This window comes from Mauremys reevesii, linkage group 9 (genome assembly GCF_016161935.1).
Source record: "Mauremys reevesii isolate NIE-2019 linkage group 9, ASM1616193v1, whole genome shotgun sequence".
Taxonomy (NCBI): domain Eukaryota; kingdom Metazoa; phylum Chordata; order Testudines; family Geoemydidae; genus Mauremys; species Mauremys reevesii.
Window position 1 is genome coordinate 77,417,516 of NC_052631.1, and position 21,749 is coordinate 77,439,264.

At 42.0% G+C, this 21,749-nt stretch overlaps 1 protein-coding gene across 1 annotated transcript; it reads left to right on the forward strand.

Moving 5' to 3' along the window:
- The first annotated feature begins 1,334 nt into the window (after positions 1 to 1,334).
- Positions 1,335 to 20,473, forward strand: CHMP1B (charged multivesicular body protein 1B). Its single transcript, XM_039489532.1, has 8 exons — positions 1,335 to 1,350; positions 8,624 to 8,721; positions 11,098 to 11,244; positions 15,367 to 15,435; positions 15,519 to 15,626; positions 16,444 to 16,487; positions 17,693 to 17,765; positions 18,634 to 20,473. Exons 1-8 carry the CDS (start codon positions 1,335 to 1,337, stop codon positions 18,676 to 18,678), a joined length of 600 nt encoding a protein of 199 aa, XP_039345466.1. The 3' UTR covers positions 18,679 to 20,473.
- The last annotated feature ends 1,276 nt before the right edge of the window (positions 20,474 to 21,749 follow it).

Sequence of the window (21,749 nt, forward strand, 5' to 3'; positions counted from 1 at the left end):
TGAACAATGGAAGAGGCCCATTACATCAGTGAGTTGATTACCACTGCCAGGCAGCTTGATGCCCCAGCGAGAGGACTTGCCAGATAAAGTGGGGCTACAATTAGTATTAGATGCAGGGGCGGCTCTAGCAATTTTGCCGCCCCAAGCACGGTGGCACGCTGCGGGGGACGCTCTGCCGGTCGCTGGTCCCGCGGCTCCGGTGGACCTCCTGCAGACGTGCCTACGGAGAGTCCGCTGGTCCCGCGGCTCCAGTGGAGCATCCGCAGGCATGCCTGCGGGAGGTCCACCGGAGCCGCGGGACCAGCGAACCCTCCACAGGCACGCCTGCGGGAGGTCCACCGGAGCCACCTGCCGCCCTCCCGGCAACAGGCAAAGCGCCCCCTGCAGCATGCCACCCCAAGCACACGCTTGGCGCGCTGGGGTCTGGAGCCGGCCCTGATTAGATGAAAGGCTGATTAGAGGCAATCCCTATTCCCTTCCCTAATTCAGGCTATAGTTGAGGAAGAGACCTTCAGTCAGGGAAAGAAGAATGGGGAGGGGGTATAGGGTGTGTGGGTGTTCAGTGCTTAAAGTGACCTGAAAAAAGGGGATCCATCATGAGGTGGGAGCTGCACCTCTGCAACCTTGCTCTACTTAGTTATTCAGGGTGTCTGTATGGCCCTCTCTTTATGTGTGAGCTGGGATAGAGGGGAAGGGTGCACGCTGTGGGGAGGGGAGGGGATGTCCTGAACTTTCATCATATGCTGTAGTCTTTAGCTCCTGCAGAGACCAGACCTTGGCATCTGTCAGTCAGGGCTGGAGGGGGTGTAGGTGGGGCGGGGGGTGTATCAGGACCAAGGGCACCCAGGTGTTGGAATGGGTGGTGGTGCTACCTCACTCCTGGCTTGGTTTCTATCACATAGAGGGTTTCCAGTTTGGTTCAAGGGCTCTCAGCACCCACATTACACAAACTGTTCCAGCACCTCGGGGGCACCCCACTGTGTCAAGATAGACCACTAGGGATGGGGGGGTTCCGCTTAGAGCGGGGGGGCAGCGTCTGTGTCGCGACAGCCCGGGCGGGGGCGGGGGGCATCGCGCGCACCCAACCCCAGCACGGCACCATCAGCTGAGTCTCATCCGGGGACCTCCGCTCCGCCTCCTCCCGCCGCGGTGGCGCGCACGTTCCCTCCCCCCCGCTCAGGCGCCAGGTCCCGCCCTCCCTGCGCGAGACGCAGCTCGGGGAGGGGAAGGCGGAAGTCGGCTCCCAACAACGCCCGAGAGCCGGGTCGCGCCGAGTTCCGATCCAAAGCGTCCGCCTTCGCCGGCCGGGTCGGGCCTGAGGCGCCGCCGCCGCCATGTCCAGCATGGAGAGTATCCTTTGGGCTGCAGGGCCGCGCGAGACGTGGCGGGGAGGAGGCGCGGGGAGGGTCCCCCGAGTGTCTGCAGCCCCGGACCCGCTTCACACGGGGCCCCCGCGAGGTGGAGACACCCACCTCCCCGAGAGCTGGGCGAACCCCCTGGGGGGGGCCCATCCATCCCCCCCCCGAGAGCTGGGCGAACCCCCTGTGGGGGGGCCCATCCATCCCCCCCGAGAGCTGGGCGAGCCCCCTGGGGGGGGGCATCCATACCCCCCCCCGAGAGCTGGGCGAGCCCCCTGTGGGGGGGCCCATCCATTCCCCCCCCGAGAGCTGGGCGAGCCCCCTGTGGGGGGGCCCATCCATTCCCCCCCCCGAGAGCTGGGCGAACCCCCTGTGGGGGGGCCCATCCATTCCCCCCCCGAGAGCTGGGCGAACCCCCTGTGGGGGGGCCCATCCATTCCCCCCCCGAGAGCGGGGCGAACCCCCTGGGGGCATCCATCCCGAGAACTGGGCGAACCCCTGGGAAGGGCCCATCCATCCCGAGAGCTGGGCGAACCCCCTCGGGGGAAAGGGCCCCCTCGGGGGGAGGGCTGCTCACTCCTCTCTTTGAGTTGGAGCCTGTCACTATTGTTGAGTGTAAGGACTCCATTGAGTGACAGACACACCAAACCCCTTCCTCACCAGACAGGCGATGGGCTGGCACTGAGCGCTGCCATTGGCTAGACTGTCAACTTCTCCCACCCCGAAGAGGGCCTGGCTGCATTGCAGGGAGTGGCCTGAACCGTGTGACCACTTCTGGGTTCCTATAGCCCAGTGTTTTATTTCAGTATGAAATCAAAATATTCATTCAAGCCTTGACATGGGCTCAGACCATTTCCTTTTACCACACCAGGCCTGCTGGAGGCATGTGATACAGGGTGGATGTTATAGCAAGTGCCCAGGGTGCAGTGTTTCATCCACGTTTGTTTTGATCTTAGATCATGTGGGAAACTAGAAGAATCTTGAAATGATCCATAGTAGAAGCTGGTAATTTCCTTCATTGTAAGACATGATGAAGGCAATGTTTTAATTATAAACTGTTGATTTTCTATTAGTACAACAGAAATTGTATTGTTCTATTGTTGGATACACAGGCTGTCAAGCGATTAAAAAAATTAATTGTGATTAATCATGCTATAAAAAATTAATATCACTGTTTAAACCATAATAGAATACCATTTTTGTAAATATTTTTTGATGTTTTCTACATTTTCAAATATATTGATTTCAATTATAACACAGAATACAAAGTACAGTGCTCACTTTATATTTTTATTACAAATATTTGCACTGTAAATAACAAAATAAATAGTATTTTTCAATTCACCTAATGCAAGTAATGTAGTGCAGTCTCTTTATCATGAAAGTTGAATTTACAAATGTAGAATTATGTACAAAAAATAACCGCATTCAAAAATAAAACAGTGTAAAACTTTAGAACCCATAGGTCTACTCAGTCCTATTTCATGTTAAGAAAGACAACTTGGTTTACATTTGCAGGAGATAATGCTGCCCACTTCTTGTTCACAATGTCACCTGAAAGTGAGAACAGGTGTTTGCATGGCACTGTTGTAGCCAGAGTCGCAAGATATTTACCTGCCAGATGCACTAAAGATTCATATGTCCCTTCATGCTTCAGCCACCATTCCAGAGGACGCGTCCATGCTGATGACTGGTTCTGCTCGATAACAATTCAAAGCAGTGCGGACCAACAGATGTTCATTTTCATCATCTGAGTCCGATGCCACCAGCAGAAGGTTGATTGCTCTTTTAAGACTTCTGAAAGCATGCTCCACACCTCATCCCTCTCAGATTTTGGAAGGCACTTCAGATTCTTAAACCTTGGGTTGAGTGCTGTAGCTATCTTTAGAAACCTCACATTGGTACCTTCTTTGTGTTTTGTCAAATCTGCAGTGAAAGTGCTCTCAAAATCGAACATCATGTGCTGAGTCATCATCATCCGAGACTGCTATAACATGAAATATATGGCAGAATGTGGGTAAAATAGAGCTGGAGGCATACAGTTCTCTCGCAAGGAGTTCAATCACAAATTTAATTAAAGCATTTTTTTAACAAGCGTCATCAGCGTGGAAGCATGTCCTCTGGAATGATGGCCAGAGCATGTAGGGGCATATGAATGTTTACCACAGGGGTTCTCAAACTGGGGGTTGGGACCCCTCAGGATGTCATGGGGTTATTACAGGGGATGGTCGTGAGCTGTCAGCCTCCAACCTAAACCCCGCTTTGCCTCTAGCATTTATAATGGTGTTAAATATATAAAAAAGTGTTTTTAATATATAAGGGGGGGTTGCACTCAGAGTCTTGCTATGTGAAAAGGGTCACCAGTACAAAAGTTCGAGAACCACTGATTTAGCATATCTGACATGTAAATATCTTGCAGTGCTGGCTACAAAAATCACATGCAAATGCCTGTTCTCATTTTCTGGTGACATTATAAACAAGGAATGGGCAGCATTATCTCCCATAAAGTAAACAAACTTGTTTGTCTCAGAGATTGGCTGAAGGATAAATAGGACTGAGTGGACTTGTAGATTTTTTTTGTTACATAACTACACTCAAAAACAAAACAATGCAAAATTTCAGAGCCTACATTTGTAATTTGCACTTTCACGATAAAGAGATTGCACTACAGTACTTGTATGAGATGAATTGAAAAATACTGTTTCTTTTGTTTCATTTTTACAGTGCAAATATTTGTATTAAAAAATAATATAAAGGGAGCAGTGTACAGTAACTCCTCACTTAAAGTCGTCCCAGTTAACGTTGTTATTGCTGATCAATTAGGGAACATGCTCATTTAAAGTTGTGCTATGCTCCCTTCTAAGGTCGTTTGGCAGCTGCCCGCTTTGTCCACTGCTTGCTGGAAGAGCATCCTGTTGCAAGTAGCTGGTGGGGGCTTGTAACCGGGGTGGACTGTCAGCCCCCCTGTCAGCTCCCTGCTCCCCTAAGTTCCCTGTGTTGCAGCTGCCCAGCAGGCTATCAATTGCCGGGCAGTTCAGCTGTCCCTCCCCTCACTGCCATGTGCTGCTCCTGCCCGCTGCCTTGGAGCTGCTCCCAGAGACTCCTACTTGCTGTGCAGGGGAGGAAGGGGAAGGGGGGGGTAATGTCAGGGTGTCCCCCTCCCTCCTGCATCCTGCTTACCCCTTCTCCATATAGAGCAGGGAGGGGACACGGATGGAGAAAGACAGAGAGAGCCTGGGGCAGCAGCTGCTGTCTTAACTTCCTGATCCACTTAAAAGACAATGCACTTAAGAGTGAGTCAGCTTACTTAAAGGGGCAGTGTGCATCTGTGCATCTCTCTCTCTCTCTCTCTCACACACACACACACACACAAGGTGTGTGTCTGTATCTGTCTGCTATGGTGTCTCCTGTCAAAGTTAGACTCAGGACTCACAGTTTGTCAGACCACTCTGTTTTATTAGCACAGCGCTCTGCTAATAATACCCAGATAATGTGAGCACCATGCAAGACGCAAACTATCTTATTTATACAGATAAAAGGGTGAGAACTTAACAAGATAACAAAGGAAGCAGAATCAGATACGTTTACCTGGGCTAGGCGTGCATATCTTATTTTCTTACTAACTATTACCCATCTTCTGTTAATGCTTCGCCATTAGCACCATTGTTTATGCCTAATGTTTCTTTTCCTGGCACCTGTATTTCAACATTTTTTATTTCTGCTTAAAGGTACATACAGCATTTCTTTAATCCATTCTTATTTTTACAATATAATTCATTCTGCTTTTACACTCCCCTCCCTCCTGTTCATGCTGCCTTGTGTGAGAGGCTACAGTAATAACTGTGTGTTACCCTTGAGGGCTCAGCCGAGTGCTAGTTCATCATTTAGCAGCAAGGCATTCCCTGGGAAATATCCCTCCCTCTTCCACCCTTTAACTTCACCACCTCAACCAAGCTTCACAATCATCATAGCTGTGAACAGTATAAAATTGTTTGTTTAAAACATATATTATGTGTATATCTATATAATATATAGTTTTTTTAATCTGGTGAAAAAAATTTCCCTGGAACGTAACCCCCCCCCATTTACATTAATTCCTATGGGGAAATTGGATTCACTTAACATCGTTTCGCTTAAAGTCTCATTTTTCAGGAACATAACTACAACGTTAAGCAAGGAGTTACTGTACACTTTGTATTCTGTGGTGTAAATGAAATCAATGTATTTGAAAATGTAGACGAACATCCAAAAGTATTTAATACATTTCAATTGGTATTCTATTGTTTAACAATACAATTAAAACTGCAATTAATTTTTTTATGGCAATTAATTTTTTTGAGTGAATCGCGTGAGTTAACTGATTAATTGGCAGCCCTAATATAGATTATAGGTGGAAAGAAGTGAATAATTCCATTTTTGCAAGGAAAATAAACCTGCTAGATGGGAGAAGGAAGGACTTCTTTTGCCAAAGAAATGTGAAATTCCTTGGAATTTTTCCTGTATTTATGAATGACATAAGTGTCTCTGCCAAAACTTAGTTTCCCAGATGGGGTAACATCAAGTTATTGCTGCAGGGCTAATATACTGCTAGGGAAAAGAGTTTTCTATGTTCCCCACTAGCCTTCCCCCCCCCCCTTTCTTAGCAGTGGGATGTGAAGAGGGTGAAAGTTATTTTGTTTACAAGAATATATTTATCTTCATGTTTTATAATGTGTTTGTAGTGAGAGATTTCTTATATCTAAAGTCTCTCTTCCATTTGATCATGCCACTCTTCAGACTCCCTTTCCATTTCAAGTCTGACTTGTTTTATGTAATATCTGATCAATATCCACTTTGCACTGTATCTTAGTGGAGGGACAGGGAGAGCAGCAAAGGTGGCTTTACATCACGCTTTCATTCCCCCAATCCTGGTTGGGCTGGGGGATGCCAGTTCAGTCCCTGGTGCAAACGTGCACCTGACTGCCAGCAGCACCAAAGGGCTGTTCTACCTGCCAGGAATAGCTGAAATGCCATAGCACTCTGGTCATGCCCCTGTTGCAGAGTCTGTGACGGGGTGACATTGAGCCAGTTACTCTAGGTTTATATCAATTGGGGTTTTCCCTACACAACAGGAATTGTTAGCTGGATGGATCATCTGGCTTTGAGGCAGTGGCAGGAGCCAGGAATTGGCCTTTTTTTCCCTTTCCTGGTAATGATAAGAAATCATACTTAATGTCCTTTATAAACAAAAACAGAATAAACTTTTCCCTGGTATATAAAATGATCTTACCTTTAATGCTTTTTTTCTATATGTTTGGCTCAGCAGTATCCTCATCAGTAGTTCTAAGGATGTTGATAAGATGAAATGTTTGAACAGGTTTCTAAATAAATTATGGTGACTATAAGAAGTAGTTTGATTTTATTTGAGTTATCCTATATTGAGACAGGTACATTTAAAAGTTGGAGCAAGTGTACCATGGCATGAAAGATCTGTGAGGCAACAGATGATGTATTGTGCTATCCAACGTAGAAACATTGTGAGTAATTGAGGAAGTTTAAAAATAAAATCCTGGTGTGTGTCACAATGACTTAAAGCCATTGATTTAAGGAGGTGATGTAATACTTTACATGGTCATTCTGATCATTGACCTGAGCTGGATTGCAGTTGGCAATCTGTAGCTGAAATACTTTATAGCCTATTATCAGTCCCTAGGCCAAAGCAATCTAACTTATGTTACATTGGCCTGATTAAATCTCCCTTCTCTTTTTGTTCCCACTATTTTCATTCTCTTGTGGTGTCTGTCTTCCAGCCTAGTCAGGACCTAAAATGCTAATGTAAAAATAACCAGAATGCTTTTTTTGGTGTAGACATTTTTCAGGCCTTTTTTACACATTAGAAACAAACAAAAAAGTACAGCTATCTTTTTTTCCTTTGCAGCTCACCTTTAATTTGATTTATGATTTAATCAATATTCCTATAATGCTCAAACTTTAAATATGTGAGGGTACAGTGACATTATATGGCCTTGCACTCCAAACTTATACACCTCTCTGTTACAAAAATAAGGCATCATGATGAAGTCAGTTGTTAAATGTGTTTTTCCTATTCACCTTCAAGCCAGGGTCAGCTATGCAACTTCGATGCACAAGCCAGAGACTAGAGTGTGTGATTTAGGAAAAAAAATCCTGCAATTCTGCAGAGAATTATCATTGCATTAATGTTTAGTTCAGTTAACGTTTCTTACTAACAAAGAAAAGATTATTCACTAGTGGTCAGTGTGCCAACTGATGAGTGGATGTTAGGGTGAAGAATTACATAGAAATAACACACACATGATTTCAGCAAAATAATTCTTTGCCTCCTAAAAGGAAAATATTCATCGTTACAGGGACTTATATAAACATTTATTTATGACAGAACAATTTCTTATTTACATGTGATGAATTTTTGATATTTGGTTAGTAGGGTACTTAAGGGCAATGCTATTCCACTAAACAGCATGTGTGACAAAATGATCCATTGTCATCTAGTAAGAGTAAAGAATTTATAACTGAAGGATGTTGTAAAGCTTCACCTTGTCGTGGCCAGGTGTTATAGCACACATAGTGGGTAAGATTTCTCATTTTTCTCCCTACCTGATAGGGAGATAGGTGATCTGAAAAAGGATGTCACGGTAGCTTTGTTTTTCATTTTAATTTTGCCATAATTTTAAGCTGAACCCGTTTGATTTTTCTGTGTGGGTTTGTGGCACCATAGCATTCCTTGGAGCAGGAGGTAGCATTGTAGTAGGGTTTTAAAGTTAAAACTATATAGATGCTCTGTGAGTGCTAGGGATGGAATTTTCAGAAGTGCTTAGCATTGCGATGAGACTGCTCCCTTTGAAGTCCATGATATAACTGTCATTCTCTCCAGATTCCCAGGACTTCAGAATCATCCTACCTGTATGTGCATATGTTCTAAAGACCAGCATTTTTTATTCCTTTTAACTACTTGAATTGGGTCTTTCATCTAAGTAAGCTAATTTTGGTTCTGAACTTGTTTTTTTAAAAAAGTGTCCAAACTATGGTTTTAAGCTTTAGATGACTATGTAAAATAAAAAAGAACAAAAAAACCATCTTTGTTTGCTCAATTTGTTTCATGCAAATTAAAGTGGCTGACCTACCAATATTAAAATTTGCAGAAGGAAATACAGTATGCGTGTAGTGGGCTGCTAAATCCAACGAAAGCGACATGTTCATATTTTAAGTATTGCTAGTATTTTGTAGATCCTTAATATGCATTGCAGAACACCTGTTTAATTTGAAGTTTGCTGCCAAAGAGCTCAGCAGGAATGCAAAAAAATGTGATAAAGAAGAAAAGATTGAAAAGACTAAAATTAAGAAGGTAACTAATGAAACTAGGTTGTGTGTATCTACTCAATTTTTCTATTTTATGCTAGGCAGGTCCTTAACTTGTGTTTTGTAATGGTTTTCCTGGTGTGCATTGTAATAAAACAGGAAATCTATGTAGATTGGCAACATAATATGTCCTATTGGTTGTAACATATTTGTCACTTTGGCCTGGTCTACACTATACAGTTAGGTTGACATAAAGCAGCTTATGTCAACCTAATTGTGTCAGTGTCTACACTGCAGCCTTACTGCTACTGATGTAAGGGCTTGTCTACGCTACCGTTCGGGGTCGATCAAAAATACAAAACTTCAGCTACGTAGCTAAAGTTGACATACTTAGATCTACTTACCGTGATGTTTTCACTGCTGTAAGTAGACAGCAGACGCTCCTGTAGACTCTGCTTGCGCTCTTCGTTCTGGTGGAGTACTGGAGTCAATGGGAGAGCGCTCAGCAGTTGATTTATCACGTCTATATGAGACGCGATAAATCGACCCCCGCTGGATTGATCACTGCCCGCCGATAGTGTAGACAAGCCCTAAGTGCCCTACTACACTGGCATCATAACTCCACCTCCACAAGAGGCTTATGTCAGTGTAGTTAGAGCGACACGGTGTCTGTAGACACTGCATTCCTTACACTGGCTGTTGGCTGTAAGTAATTACTGTGGTGGCTGTAGGTCAATTTAACCTACATCAATTTAAGATTGTACTGTAGACTTGCCCTTTGTCATAATATTTTTTATAGTCTTAAAATATTGTACATATTTGTTAACATTGAAATGGAATGTTTCACAACTTTTTCTTCAAAATTGACTGAATATGGTGGAAAGGCCTTTTCAACTAGGAAGATTCTTTTAGTATTTCTTAAAGTCTCTGTCTCATTATTAGTAATAGATCTTGCTTACTAAATTCTGCCTCTTCAATGCAGATTATATGGTTATAACTGAGGGCAGAATTTGATCTTTCAGTTTGAATTTAATTGTCAGTTCTGTTGATCTGTGAAAATAATAAGGATTAGAGTCCAGCTTCCTATTTCATTGCTGCTTGACTGGCTTTTTTGTTGTTATTGGGAGACTTATTTCATCTCCAAGCAGAGACTTTCATTTCCCTGTTTGACACAGGTAACATGGGAGCCAGTAACTTGACTTCCAGCTCCGCCTTTGCATTTCTCTGCAGCAGTTTTCTCATAACTAAAAGAACAGTGTTAAGGTTAACCTGTAATGTTGGGTTATAATGACAGGATTAATGTGCTTGCATTTCTTTGAATATCTAAAGCACTTCATATACAGTGGGTTCTGCTTTTTAGGAACTTATTGTTAACCAAGAGTGGCCAATAACCGAAAGGCATGTTTGTGGGGCTGCAGCTAGGGAAGGAAGCATTGGGGCAAGCAACCTTTGCTGGCAGCTTCACAAGCCTGCCTGTAGCCGGTGCTCAACATTCCCAGAGCTTCCTTCTGTGGCTGCAGCCCTGAAAACCTGGCTTTGGGGCTACAGCCTGGGGAAGGGTGCAATCAGAGCATGCAGGGGAAGGTACCATGCCACTTTAGGGGACCTCAGCACCCCTGCTCCTCATGAAAAGCCCAGCATCTGTTGCTACCCTGCCTGCAGCATCCCCTCTCAGCCCACAATGACGAGATCCCATAGCATGGGGATGTGTGCGCTGCAGCCCTTTACCTTCAGTGTGGGTGATGGGTCCCTGGCCACAGGCAGGTTTGTGGGGCTTCCCTTGCCCCATAAACCTGCCTGCAGCCAGGGTCTTTCTTCCAAAAAAATAGTTGTTACCAAATGACCTGTCTGTTGCCACTCTCCAAATCCTATTAACCTTAAAATCAATGGGATGGGGTTGGTTCCTGGCAAATTATTGCTGTTAAACAAAAAATGTTAATACTGTATATGGATTGCTGTTAAGCAGCATCCACTATATACACAATGAGGGAGAGATACTTTTTGTTCTGATTTCATAAAGAGAAAGATACTGTAATGAGGTATACGTACTTCCTCTTAACAGTTATTTGTTTTCGTAGTACTAGAAGTATGGATTTTGATGGAAAACTGGGTGCTTAATGTGTTTTGAAGGTTAGATTTTGTGAGCATATAAATCCAGAATGCTACTCCATAATACATCTGTAGACTTATTGATATTGAGGCTCTTGGAAGTAGCTGAAAGTTTCAGGCATACTTTCTTATGCATAGAAGATGCCATCTAGTTCAAATCCAAGTCAATTACAATCTTTCCATTGACTTCAATGGGAGTTGAATTGGACCTAGAGTTCACTTGTTTTGGAAGTGTAAGTGTTTTGAAGGGCTTACTGCTGCTGGGTAATTCCTGCTAAAAAGGGTTAGCAATAGTTTGCTTTTATTTAAACAGGCAATCCAGAAGGGTAATACTGAAGTTGCAAGAATACATGCAGAAAACGCAATCCGACAGAAGAATCAAGCAATCAATTTCTTGCGCATGAGTGCCAGAGTAGATGCAGTAGCAGCAAGAGTTCAAACTGCAGTAACAATGGGCAAGGTAAGCATGTTTTCATACTTCCATATTTAAACTCTCCAGAAAGATAAGGCCTCTAATTCTCCTTTAAACTGTTTTAATTCTATCCCTAAAACAGTGAATTAGTAAGCTTACTGGGATGGTTTGGCAGTCTTCAATTGTGGCCCACAGTAAACTAAGTTGTGTATGAAGCATTGGCTTGGGAGAGTTATGAATTCATTAGTTGGGTTAATGCCACCATCCTTAATATGGTATTGATGCCATTGTTGCATGTTTCTCCTAGTACTTACAGGAAACAAATGTTTCTTGTTAGCTAACCAGTGCATCTTAATTTAAATCAATGTCTTGTGTCACAAATTTTAAAGATAACTCTCCCTTCCATTTTACAAGTAGATGCACTTAATAAATTAATTTCTCGTGGGTTTCCAAAAAGGCGCATAGAAAGTATTTCTGTTTTGATCTACTGTAGCAGAGGTGGGCAAACTATGGCCCGGATCCGGCCCGCAGAATTGCCACCCCTGTGGTGCCACGGGCCCTGCTCTGCTCCGGAAAGCGGCCAGCGCCATGTCCCTGCAGCCCCTGGGGGAGGCCTGGCCTGGCCCCATGCCACTCCGGGAAACGGCCGGCTCCCATGTCCCTGTGGCCCCTGGGGGAGGCAGAGGGCTCTGTGCGCTGCCCTTGCCTGAAGGCCCCCCCTCCCCCGCTCCCATTGGCCGGGAACAGAGGACTGCGGCCAATGGGAGCTTTGGGGGATGTACCTACAGGTGAGGGCAGCGCGCGGAGCCCTCTGCCTCCCACAGGGACATGGAGCCGGCCGCTTCCCGTAGTGGAACGGGGCCAGGGCAGGCAGGCAGGGAGCCTTAGCCCCGCTGCATGCCGCTGCCACCCTGGAGCCACTCCTCCTGCATCCCGCACCCCAACCCTTTGTCCCGAGCACCCTGCCGCACCCCACATCCCTTCTGCACCCCAACCCCTTGCCCTGAGCCCCTTCTTGCACACCACACCCCCTCCTACACCCCACACTTCCTGCCTTACCCCTCCCTTGAGCCCCCTGCTGCATCCCTCCTGCACCCTGCCCCCCTGCCCTGAGCCCCCTCCTGAACTCCACGCCCCCTCCTCCACCCCGACCCCCTGCCTTGAGCCCTCGCCACACTCCCCTGCGCTGCGCCCCCAACCCCCTGCCCTGAGCTCCCTCCTGTACTCCACATCCCCTCCTCCACTCCAACCCCTTGCCCTGAGCCCTTCCTGCACACTGCATCCTCTTCCACATCCCAACCCACTGCCTCAGCCCTACATTCATGGCTCTGCATGCAATTTCCCCACCTAGATGTGGCCCTCGGGCCAAAAAGTTTGCCCACCCCTGTACTATAGAGTGTGCAAAATACATATGTAACAATAGTTTAGAATCTTTTAAACACTAGTACACTTACCTTTTTATGGTCCCAGCTCAAAATGACCTGTCTGGTGACTGCATTTTTAAAATAGACTGTCAAGGATATTTCTGCAGTTCTGCTACTTTAGTTTATGATCTTATTAGATAGCATTTGGCTGGGAGATCCAAGGAAATTGTAGGTACTGTAGGAAATTAATTAAATGGATTTCTTACCTCTCTATACTGAATCTGTGCCCTACAATGATGCTAGAAAATGGGCTGTGTTTAAGATGAGAAATAAAATGGAGATCTTGAGCATCTATGGTCAGTAAAGATGCTATGGTATGAAGTAGTGATGTTATTCCTGGTTTATATTGTTTGGAAATAAGTGGCTTAGAAATACCTAAGGTAAACATACCATGTAACCTAAATTCCCTGTGCAGTTTCAGTCATATGCTGTTTTTTCTTACTGTTGTACAATGTTCCTCTTCACTGTTAAATACTCCAGATGTGGCTACACTTCAGTGGCAGATGAAATAATTCTTATATATTTGAAGTATGTAACAGTTATCTTTTGGAAGAAAAGGAACATGAGATTATTATTGCAGATCAAAGGCCTGAAAAGCTTCTTTAAAATTAGTTTTTCAAAGATTCCTGGGCTTGTTTGTGGTGGTCTTGTTTTTATTGCGTCCTGTTGTATTAATTTAGATAGACTATATGGGCTCAAAGATTTAAAGGTGTTAACATGACTTTGTAACTGTCCAACATTAAACAGTGTTAAACAGTGTTTGGTGTACAGAGACCTCAGCCTGCTTAATACCATGGCAGACACGCCATTACATTAATTTAATTTAAAAATAAAATAAAATAAAATAAAACTATTTAAAAGATACAGAAAAGTAGGAAAATCAGTTGAAGCATTTGAAATGTAAAGTATTAAGTAAGATTTTTTTATTTTAACGTGCCTTGTTTCCTTTCCCTGTGTCTGGAGAGAGTTTTTGAAAGGAAAAACCCCCTTTGTTGGATAGTCTTTTAGATGATATTAAAGATGGTAATAACTCTCCTTTTTAGGGAAAAGAGAATTTAGGCTGTGTCTACACTGCCACTTTCAGCACTAAAACTTTTGACATTCAGGGGTGTGAAAAAACATCGCTCCCAGCGGTAAAGCTACCACTGCTCTTTCGGGTTAGGTTTTTTATCGCTGGGAGAGCTCTCCCCCAGCGATAAAGCATGTCTACACTCATGGCACCGCCGCGGCAGCACTGTAACATGGGTAGTGTAGACATACCCTTAGTTGAGAGGGTCCTGGCGCTGTTGCTGCTGTTAGTCTGATCCTGCTTCCTTTAAGACACAACAAGACAAACACACACAGAGAAAACAAAATGTTAAAGATAGAAACTGCAGCTTCTGTCTCTGGTGTTGACTTTTGCTTGCATCCTCATTGCTGGAAAAACATGCACAGCCGAAGGTCTTATCAGGACCTGGCAAACTTGTACCAGCAGTGGGCTGTTTAGGGCATCACATTTAGCTGATTCTTTCTGGTCACAGACTGACAGCACTGTTGTGAAATGTGCAGTCTTGGCCAGCTAAACCAGAATCTTACTAGTCAGAAGGAAAAAGGAGGCTAGGAAAGAGAAGAAATAGGGTGGAGAAGGAAAAGGAATCAGGAGGTAAGGGGTGACAGTCTCACATCCCGGGTGGCATTTGGAAGTTAGCTGGAGACAGTAGAGGTGACAGTGTAATCTGGGTCCCTCTCTTTTGGGCCTGGTGTGGTCAGGACATTTTACAGTCAGGACAGTGAAAGCCCCGTGGTATGACAGTGAATCCTGGGGTTCCAGGAGACGGTGGGAGCGTCAGCTATGATGATAAAGCTTGCTCCTTCCCCTTCTCTCGTCTTTGTCAGTCAGCGTCTACATCCCTCATGTTCCCAGGTCTCTCTTTGAGGACACCAAAAGGATCAGTGGATAGAATAGCCTATCCCAGGGATTGGCAACCTTTGGCACGCGACCTGCCAGAGTGAGCCCTCTGGCGGGCCACACCAGTTTGTTTACCTGCCACATCTGCAGGTTCGGCCAATCACAGCTCTCACTGGCTGCGGTTCACCGCTCCTGGCCAATGGGGGCTGCGGGAAGCAGCGCAGGCCGAGGGATGTGCGAAAGGTTGCCAATCCCTGGCCTATCCTCTTACTATTTTTGTTCACCAGTTAGACCTAATTTCCAACACAACAACTTGGGTCCATTGGTTTCATGTTTACTAAGTATGCATTTTACACAAAGCTTGAGTTATATTAGTAGGCCTTTTTGTTGAGGCTAATTCAGTTTGTTGGTCTCCCTTTTACATCTTTTACCCTCAAAATTCATTTGTTATAGGCTGTTGTGACGTTCTGAATTTTTATCCACTTTCTCACAGTTACTCACAACTGGGGTAGGCTTACTAGGCCCCAGTTATCCCTACAATCATAACTCAAAAAATGCTATATAGATTTCAGTTCCCTGTGATTTGTGAAATGTCTTTATTTCTAGAGAGTCAGCCCAGAGCACGCCTTTTTTTTTTTTACAGCTAAATTGTAAACTTCTGAAAAGCAGGGTTTATAGTAAAAAGCTGATAGACCTGAAAACAGCTGTGACACATCACTGTTACAGAATTGTAAAAGTTCTTTGGACAGAGATGAGAACAGACAAGTTTACTTAAAAACAGAAGGGGTTAACCAAACTAATGATGTTTATTATGTGATTTTTGTAATAGGTTTATATCTTTTACTTTATCTTTTTTAGGTAACAAAATCAATGGCAGGAGTAGTTAAATCTATGGATGCTACATTGAAGAGCATGAACCTGGAAAAGGTAGACATACATTTAATTATTTGGAATTCAGAGGTATACATTCAGTTTATATTTTTGCTTTGACAGTATTTGTTTATCTGCAGATATCTGCCTTAATGGACAAATTTGAGCACCAGTTTGAAACACTAGATGTTCAGACAGCACAGATGGAAGACACAATGAGTAATACTACTACGTTAACAACACCACAAGTAAGAATAACTGATATTGCAGCAAATAAAATACCATGTTACGCAACTGTACAAAGATATTTTCTTTTCTATACCTTCTGCCTTTTGAAAGCTATAACAGGAGTTGGGGCATTCTCAGTTTAACGTGAGAGATATTTACATGCTACCTTGTGACCAAAAGAATAGTTTGAGCTGCTAAATGCTCTGATAAAAAAATGTACATGTTATTTATACGGTCTTAAGCTCCTCTCTTACACCTAATGTGTTTGAGTGGTGGTATAGCATACAATTTTCTGCCTTTCTGTTGAAATTTATGGAACTTTTGACTAACTTTTAATAAACATTTTTAGTCAAAAGACACACCACCATCAACTATATCACAATTAAAAAAACATAGTTCCAAAAGAGTAAAAAAGTTTTTGTTCGAAGGATTATATAAAGAAGTCTGATGAGGGGGAAGATGCTTCCTGTGTCCTGATAAAGGAATTGTTTCATAATAGTGATGACTATAGTAACATTTCTGTAGTTGTGATATTCAAGTAGATGTGATTTGTACAGACAGGATTAGATTTAATCATATTTGGAAATATTACAGATCAGTAATTGAATTTGGAGAACTGATTTGCATGGCAGCCATAGTATGAGATGTGCTCCTTGTATTCTGAATTCCTGTAGCTCCCTCTGGTGGTGAAGACTGTAAATGTTCAAAATCCACAGAAGCTCCTTTCTAAATCAGTTTTATTAAGACAGTAGCATTTTTGCTTATTACAAATCATATGGTTAATCTTGTATTAAATACAATAACAGAAACTGATTCAGTTTTGATTTCCTGTTCTAGAACCAAGTGGATACGCTTCTACAGGAAATGGCAGATGAAGCAGGGTGAGTATAATATAAAAATTATTGAAGAGTAGTAGTAATTGTGTACCTTAAGGGAAGTCGAATCTGGCTCTTATACTTGATTTTAATTAAATTAACATCAGATTTCCCTCACTTTAAATGTGCTAGTCTTGTGGAGCTAAATAATCCAGTGGCTGTCTATATGCTGAGCTTTCACCTCTGGATATCATGGCTCAAATCTTCATGAGTGAAAATGGATAGAGGTCATAAACCACCGTGTAGTTTTGGCATGATTATTTATGCTAAAGTCTAGGACTAGAACAGCTCATTTCTGTCATAAAAGCACTTTACAGAAATGGACCATGCTGTGATAATTAAACAAATTTAGGGTGCACTTCATGTATGTATGAATAGGTTTAACTGTCTCAGCGTGATCCATTTCTTTATAGTGATCTTACAGTAGAAATGAGTGAGGGCAAGGCTACATACTATTTTGAAGTACAGATATTTAATAGTGTTGTGCTCTCAGCCTTTAAAAAGGCAGTGAGGGACATCTGGCTTAATACTAAAAAATGGTCGAGCCAAGGATAGTGCAGTCAGATGATCAGTCAACTCTGCTTATCCATCCTTCCTTCCTAAATGTGTTTAATTTGAGTTGAGAAAATTGCCAGTGATAGCAGGGGACTGGACTTGATAACCCAGGAGGTCCCTTCCAGTCCTTTGCCCTATGTTCCCATTATTCCCCTTTCATGTCGTCTTTGTAAGGCAGGAGCTGGTGTTACTGCTTTGTTGCCATAAATGCACTGCCCCATGGGTACGAAAACAGTGTCCCTGCTGCTGGACTGGGCTTTGCTTGGGATAACGGAGGGATGGAGAATTAGTGCACTATACTACTACTGCTGCTGGGTTGCCTTTATTTGACAGATTTTGTATTAAAACTGTGATGTAGAATTTGGTACCTTATCACCTGTCTGAGCCCTGCTAACCCATTGGTACTATCCAAAAGCATCCCCCAGTAAACAGAAATTTTGCTAATTGTCCTAGCAATTATTACTGTTAGACAAACTCTTTGCTTGGTGATAACCCCACTTTCCTGATCAAGCGTGTCTAATTAATTGGAGTACAAAGTATCGGGGTGTGCTTGAGACACTGGCCACACGCTATATAGAACACCATTTTTCATCTGCTGTGATCTGTCGCTATATTTATTTTTGTGATATATATTTGTCTTCTGTTTTTAATTGTAGCCTTGATCTGAACATGGAACTACCCCAGGGGCAAACAGGTTCTGTTGGCACAAGTGTTGCTTCAGCAGAGCAGGTAAATATTGCTTTGTAGTTTTTCTAATAGATCATTTATCACATTTATGTAGAAGAGTTATTGTTGTATGTGATATTTAAAATTGAAATTTATTTGCAAACTTCTAGGGCCATATAATAAATTAGTTTTATTTTTATCAAAATAATTCAGTCTATAAGTAAAACAAGGTTTGCTTGCAGGCATAAGGGATGTGTGTTTGTGTTTTAATAAGTCTACCAGTTGTGCACATACTTTAACTTTTCCTCTGTTCACTAACTGGGCCATCTGATGTGTATACTGGGTCAGGTCCTCTTCTCTTGCTAAGGTCCCCTACGCTTCTGAAGCAGTGAAAAGGGGCCTTAAATTAGCTCTGAATGATCAGCTCAGAATTTTTCTGGCCCTGGGCAGATCCTCAGCAAAGGTAAAACTGGCATTGCTGTTAACACCCCCTGCTCCAGCGGAAGAAGATTTGAGGGGCTTAGCTTTTAGAATAATGTGCTTCAGTGATCTTGCATTGGTGCATGATCCTTTTAAGGAACCATTTTAGCCAAAGTATGTTAGAGGACAGTTCCAGCTTGCACTAAGGTCTGATTTGGCCATTGGCTGGTTCTGGGAATGGCAGAGGTACAAGGTGGTGTAGAGTCACCATTCTACTTCAACTTCAGTTTGAGCTTAGTTCATTTGAGGATGCAACCCAATGACTCAGTTACAGTGGAGTCAATTAGCTCTTGTCTCCTAGAAATGCAAATTCTTATCTGGCTCTTGCTTGTGTCTTATTTACTGTTGTGTTTGTGGTGTGACCTTGGATAGTGCAAGTTAGTTTGCATTTATCTTCTTTTAAAACTAATACATAGAAATGACTATAACTATTTATTCTGACATTCTGCAGGATGAGCTGTCACAGAGACTGGCCCGCCTACGTGATCAAGTTTAACTTAAGTAATCAAAACTGCGGATCTCTGTATATGCTTCCAAAGCATTCACGCTGTATACAACTTATGCTGTATGCAGTATGCCCTGGGTGTCTAAATATTTGTACTATATGATACTTCACTTTTGGCTTGCTGTCCTTTCTAAATACATTAAGAAATTCAAAGGTATCACAGCCCTTTAATGTTTTTCTAGGTCTGTACAGTACATTTTGAAGTTGGGGATATATTTTTGCAATTATCTTTTCACAGAACCAAGCTAAAATTCTAAGTCAACTAATAATGTTGGCTCATTCTAGTTGAAGGAAAAGCTGAACACTATTAACATGATATATAATATTTAAAATTATAAAGTGGGTTTTTAAAATTATGAAAAACATGTACAGTTGGGGAACTGATGCATGCAATTCTGATGATGGTTGCGGTTAACTTGCTTATGCAGCAAAATTCATGGAATACACAGATGGACGTGTTTTTGTTAATAATCATATTAAAACATATAGTTGGACTTGAATCTGTTTTTATGGTCTTTTAAAACTACATTACTTGCAGAACAACTTAATGGGCAAGTTAAAAATTAGCTACCAAAAGCTGTTTTCACCGAACTGGGAACTTGTATAGTACCACTTCAGTACAGGAGGAATAAAATTTGTTTTTCAACATTTTTGTCTAGATTATTTGATAAATGTATATTAGTTAAGCAAAGTGACTCCATATTATGTTGAGTTAAGACACCCATGTTAAAAAAATTTTAACTGTCATCCTTATATTCTGTAAGAATATGGATTGAGTTTTGCTGATGTAACACCAACACACATTTTAATGTTTTTGCTGATAGGTGGTAGCCTATTTTAGATTTTATTATCTACTTTAAAAGTAAACCAATTCAAATATTTTCTTGCTTACTATGGACTTCAGTCTAATGTTGTCAGAAGTATCAAACTCTTCATACAGTCCTAATTCAGAGAAATAATTTAAAAAATTTTTAGTTAGACCTACCTGTGATGTTATGAAAAACAATGATTTATGCCAAAAAAAAATTACTCAGGCTCCTAATTACTTTGTAGCTTCTTTTATTGTAGTGACGCCTCTTCATTACAGTAAGCAATTGTGAAGTTTTAGATTTTTAGAAGTAGTCTTTAACTGACAGATGTGCAGGGTGTCACATAGCTGCGGTCTTTCTAATGTTGCAAAAAATCTTTACATAATTCAAACAGGATTTCTCTGTAAATATATAAATAAATAAACCTATACTGAAAACCCAATCCATTCATGAAATTGTTTAAATAACAAAGGCATTCCAAGTACAATTTAGAGGCTTTCACAAGATGATACGTAACTGAGCATTTGTCGTTCATACAAAATATTCTTCACTGAGAATAAGGTTATATTTCAGCAAAGAATAATTAAACCTGCGTGCAATAAGGTAAACTGCTGTTGGTCAAAGCAACAATCTTGGATCCATAGGTTTCTTGGGATGTATTTGCTATAACACCAAAAGTTTACTTACTTTGAGATAGTCCACCAAGTGTTATTTTCATCTTACTAAAACAGTCCTCTTAGTCATTTGTATAAAGTATAGTTTATAGTCCTAGGTTGTTAAGGTAGAGATCAAAGTAGGGAAAAATATTCCTGGAATACGGATTTATCTTTATTTTCCATGAATAAATTATTTTGACTGTCTAATGGTTATTATTTTGATGTGTGTCACTTGCTGGAATGTTAATGCATTGTATATATTTATCAAACTGTGAATGCCTCCAATATGAATAATTAAAATAGGAAACAGCTGGTTTTTAATCTGGTAGCCTTTAACTTTATTTGCTACTTTCAGTAATGAAATAATTTTTCTTTTTAAAATATCCCAGATAGATTGGAAAATGAGGAGTGACCTTTAACATTTTTATTTTTATGCACTCCTACTAAACATCTTCCCCCCCCAACAAAGTTGTAGGAACTAAAGATCTGGTTTGTGTGGGTAGGAGGTGGAAAATGCCATATAGAGACTCTTCTCTCTCAGGTCTGTAATGACCAAACATCATTATATGATGGCTGTTTTTCCCTTAATGTAAAATGACTTGGTGAGCTCAGTGCAGCTTTTGGTTAAACTATCCATGTGTTCATGAAAAAATTGCCAATTAATGACCATGGTGGTAATCTCAAAAAGGCCACTAACTGATTATGCTGGACTATTATCATTCATAAAAGTGACCCCTCCAGAAAATATTTCCTGGCATGCTAGCCACTGCACTGCAGCTACATGTGTTCTAACTGTTCTGTCTCTAAACAGAGGGATTAGGTCTTTAAATCTGGCACTTTCATCAGCATGAAATTAACTTCAGGGGTTAAAAACTGTATTGGTTTTCCAAGTGTTTTTTGCAGTAGGCACATTTATCAATTTATCAAACAAGATCAGTTTAGTGTGAAATAATGTGAAGGCTGAATGTCAGTAGCGGTCTGGCTGCTCTTTTTTGAACTACACCAGGATTAATAATTTTATTAAACAAAATGTCCTGAAAATTTGTGTTTTGGAAGATATTGTCAAGTCTTTCACATAAGTGTACAGTACATATGAAAATGTTCTATTAGACTTGCGCTGTTGCCTCTCGTTGTCTTCCTCGTTCAAAGAAAGCTGCTTTGAAAATTAAAATAGCCTTGAAAGTATGTTTGGGATAACTGTATATCTGGGAGGAATTAAAACAGTCCGCAAGTCCCAAACAAGATATTGACAGCTGAACACAAGGTGCATTATATCTAAGTTCTTACACTGTGCCCATCATGTCTGGATAAGCAGAACAACAGTGTAGGAAAGATGAATCACAATGGGCTAAATAGGTTTTCAGTTTCTTCAGAATGACATTTTAAATCCGTTACATTTATCAGCTGCACAGCAGTTGGTTTGGATCCCTGGAATCAGTCAGTTCTTCACCCTATTCTGCCTGCATTAAACCCCACTATTAAATCTCTTTAGTCTGTTGCTGCTGATAAACTTTTCCTGGCTGCCTGGCTTTTCTTAAGTTAGCCAGGAAGCAAGTAACACATTCTCTGATTTCGCTATTTGAGTATGTTGCATTTT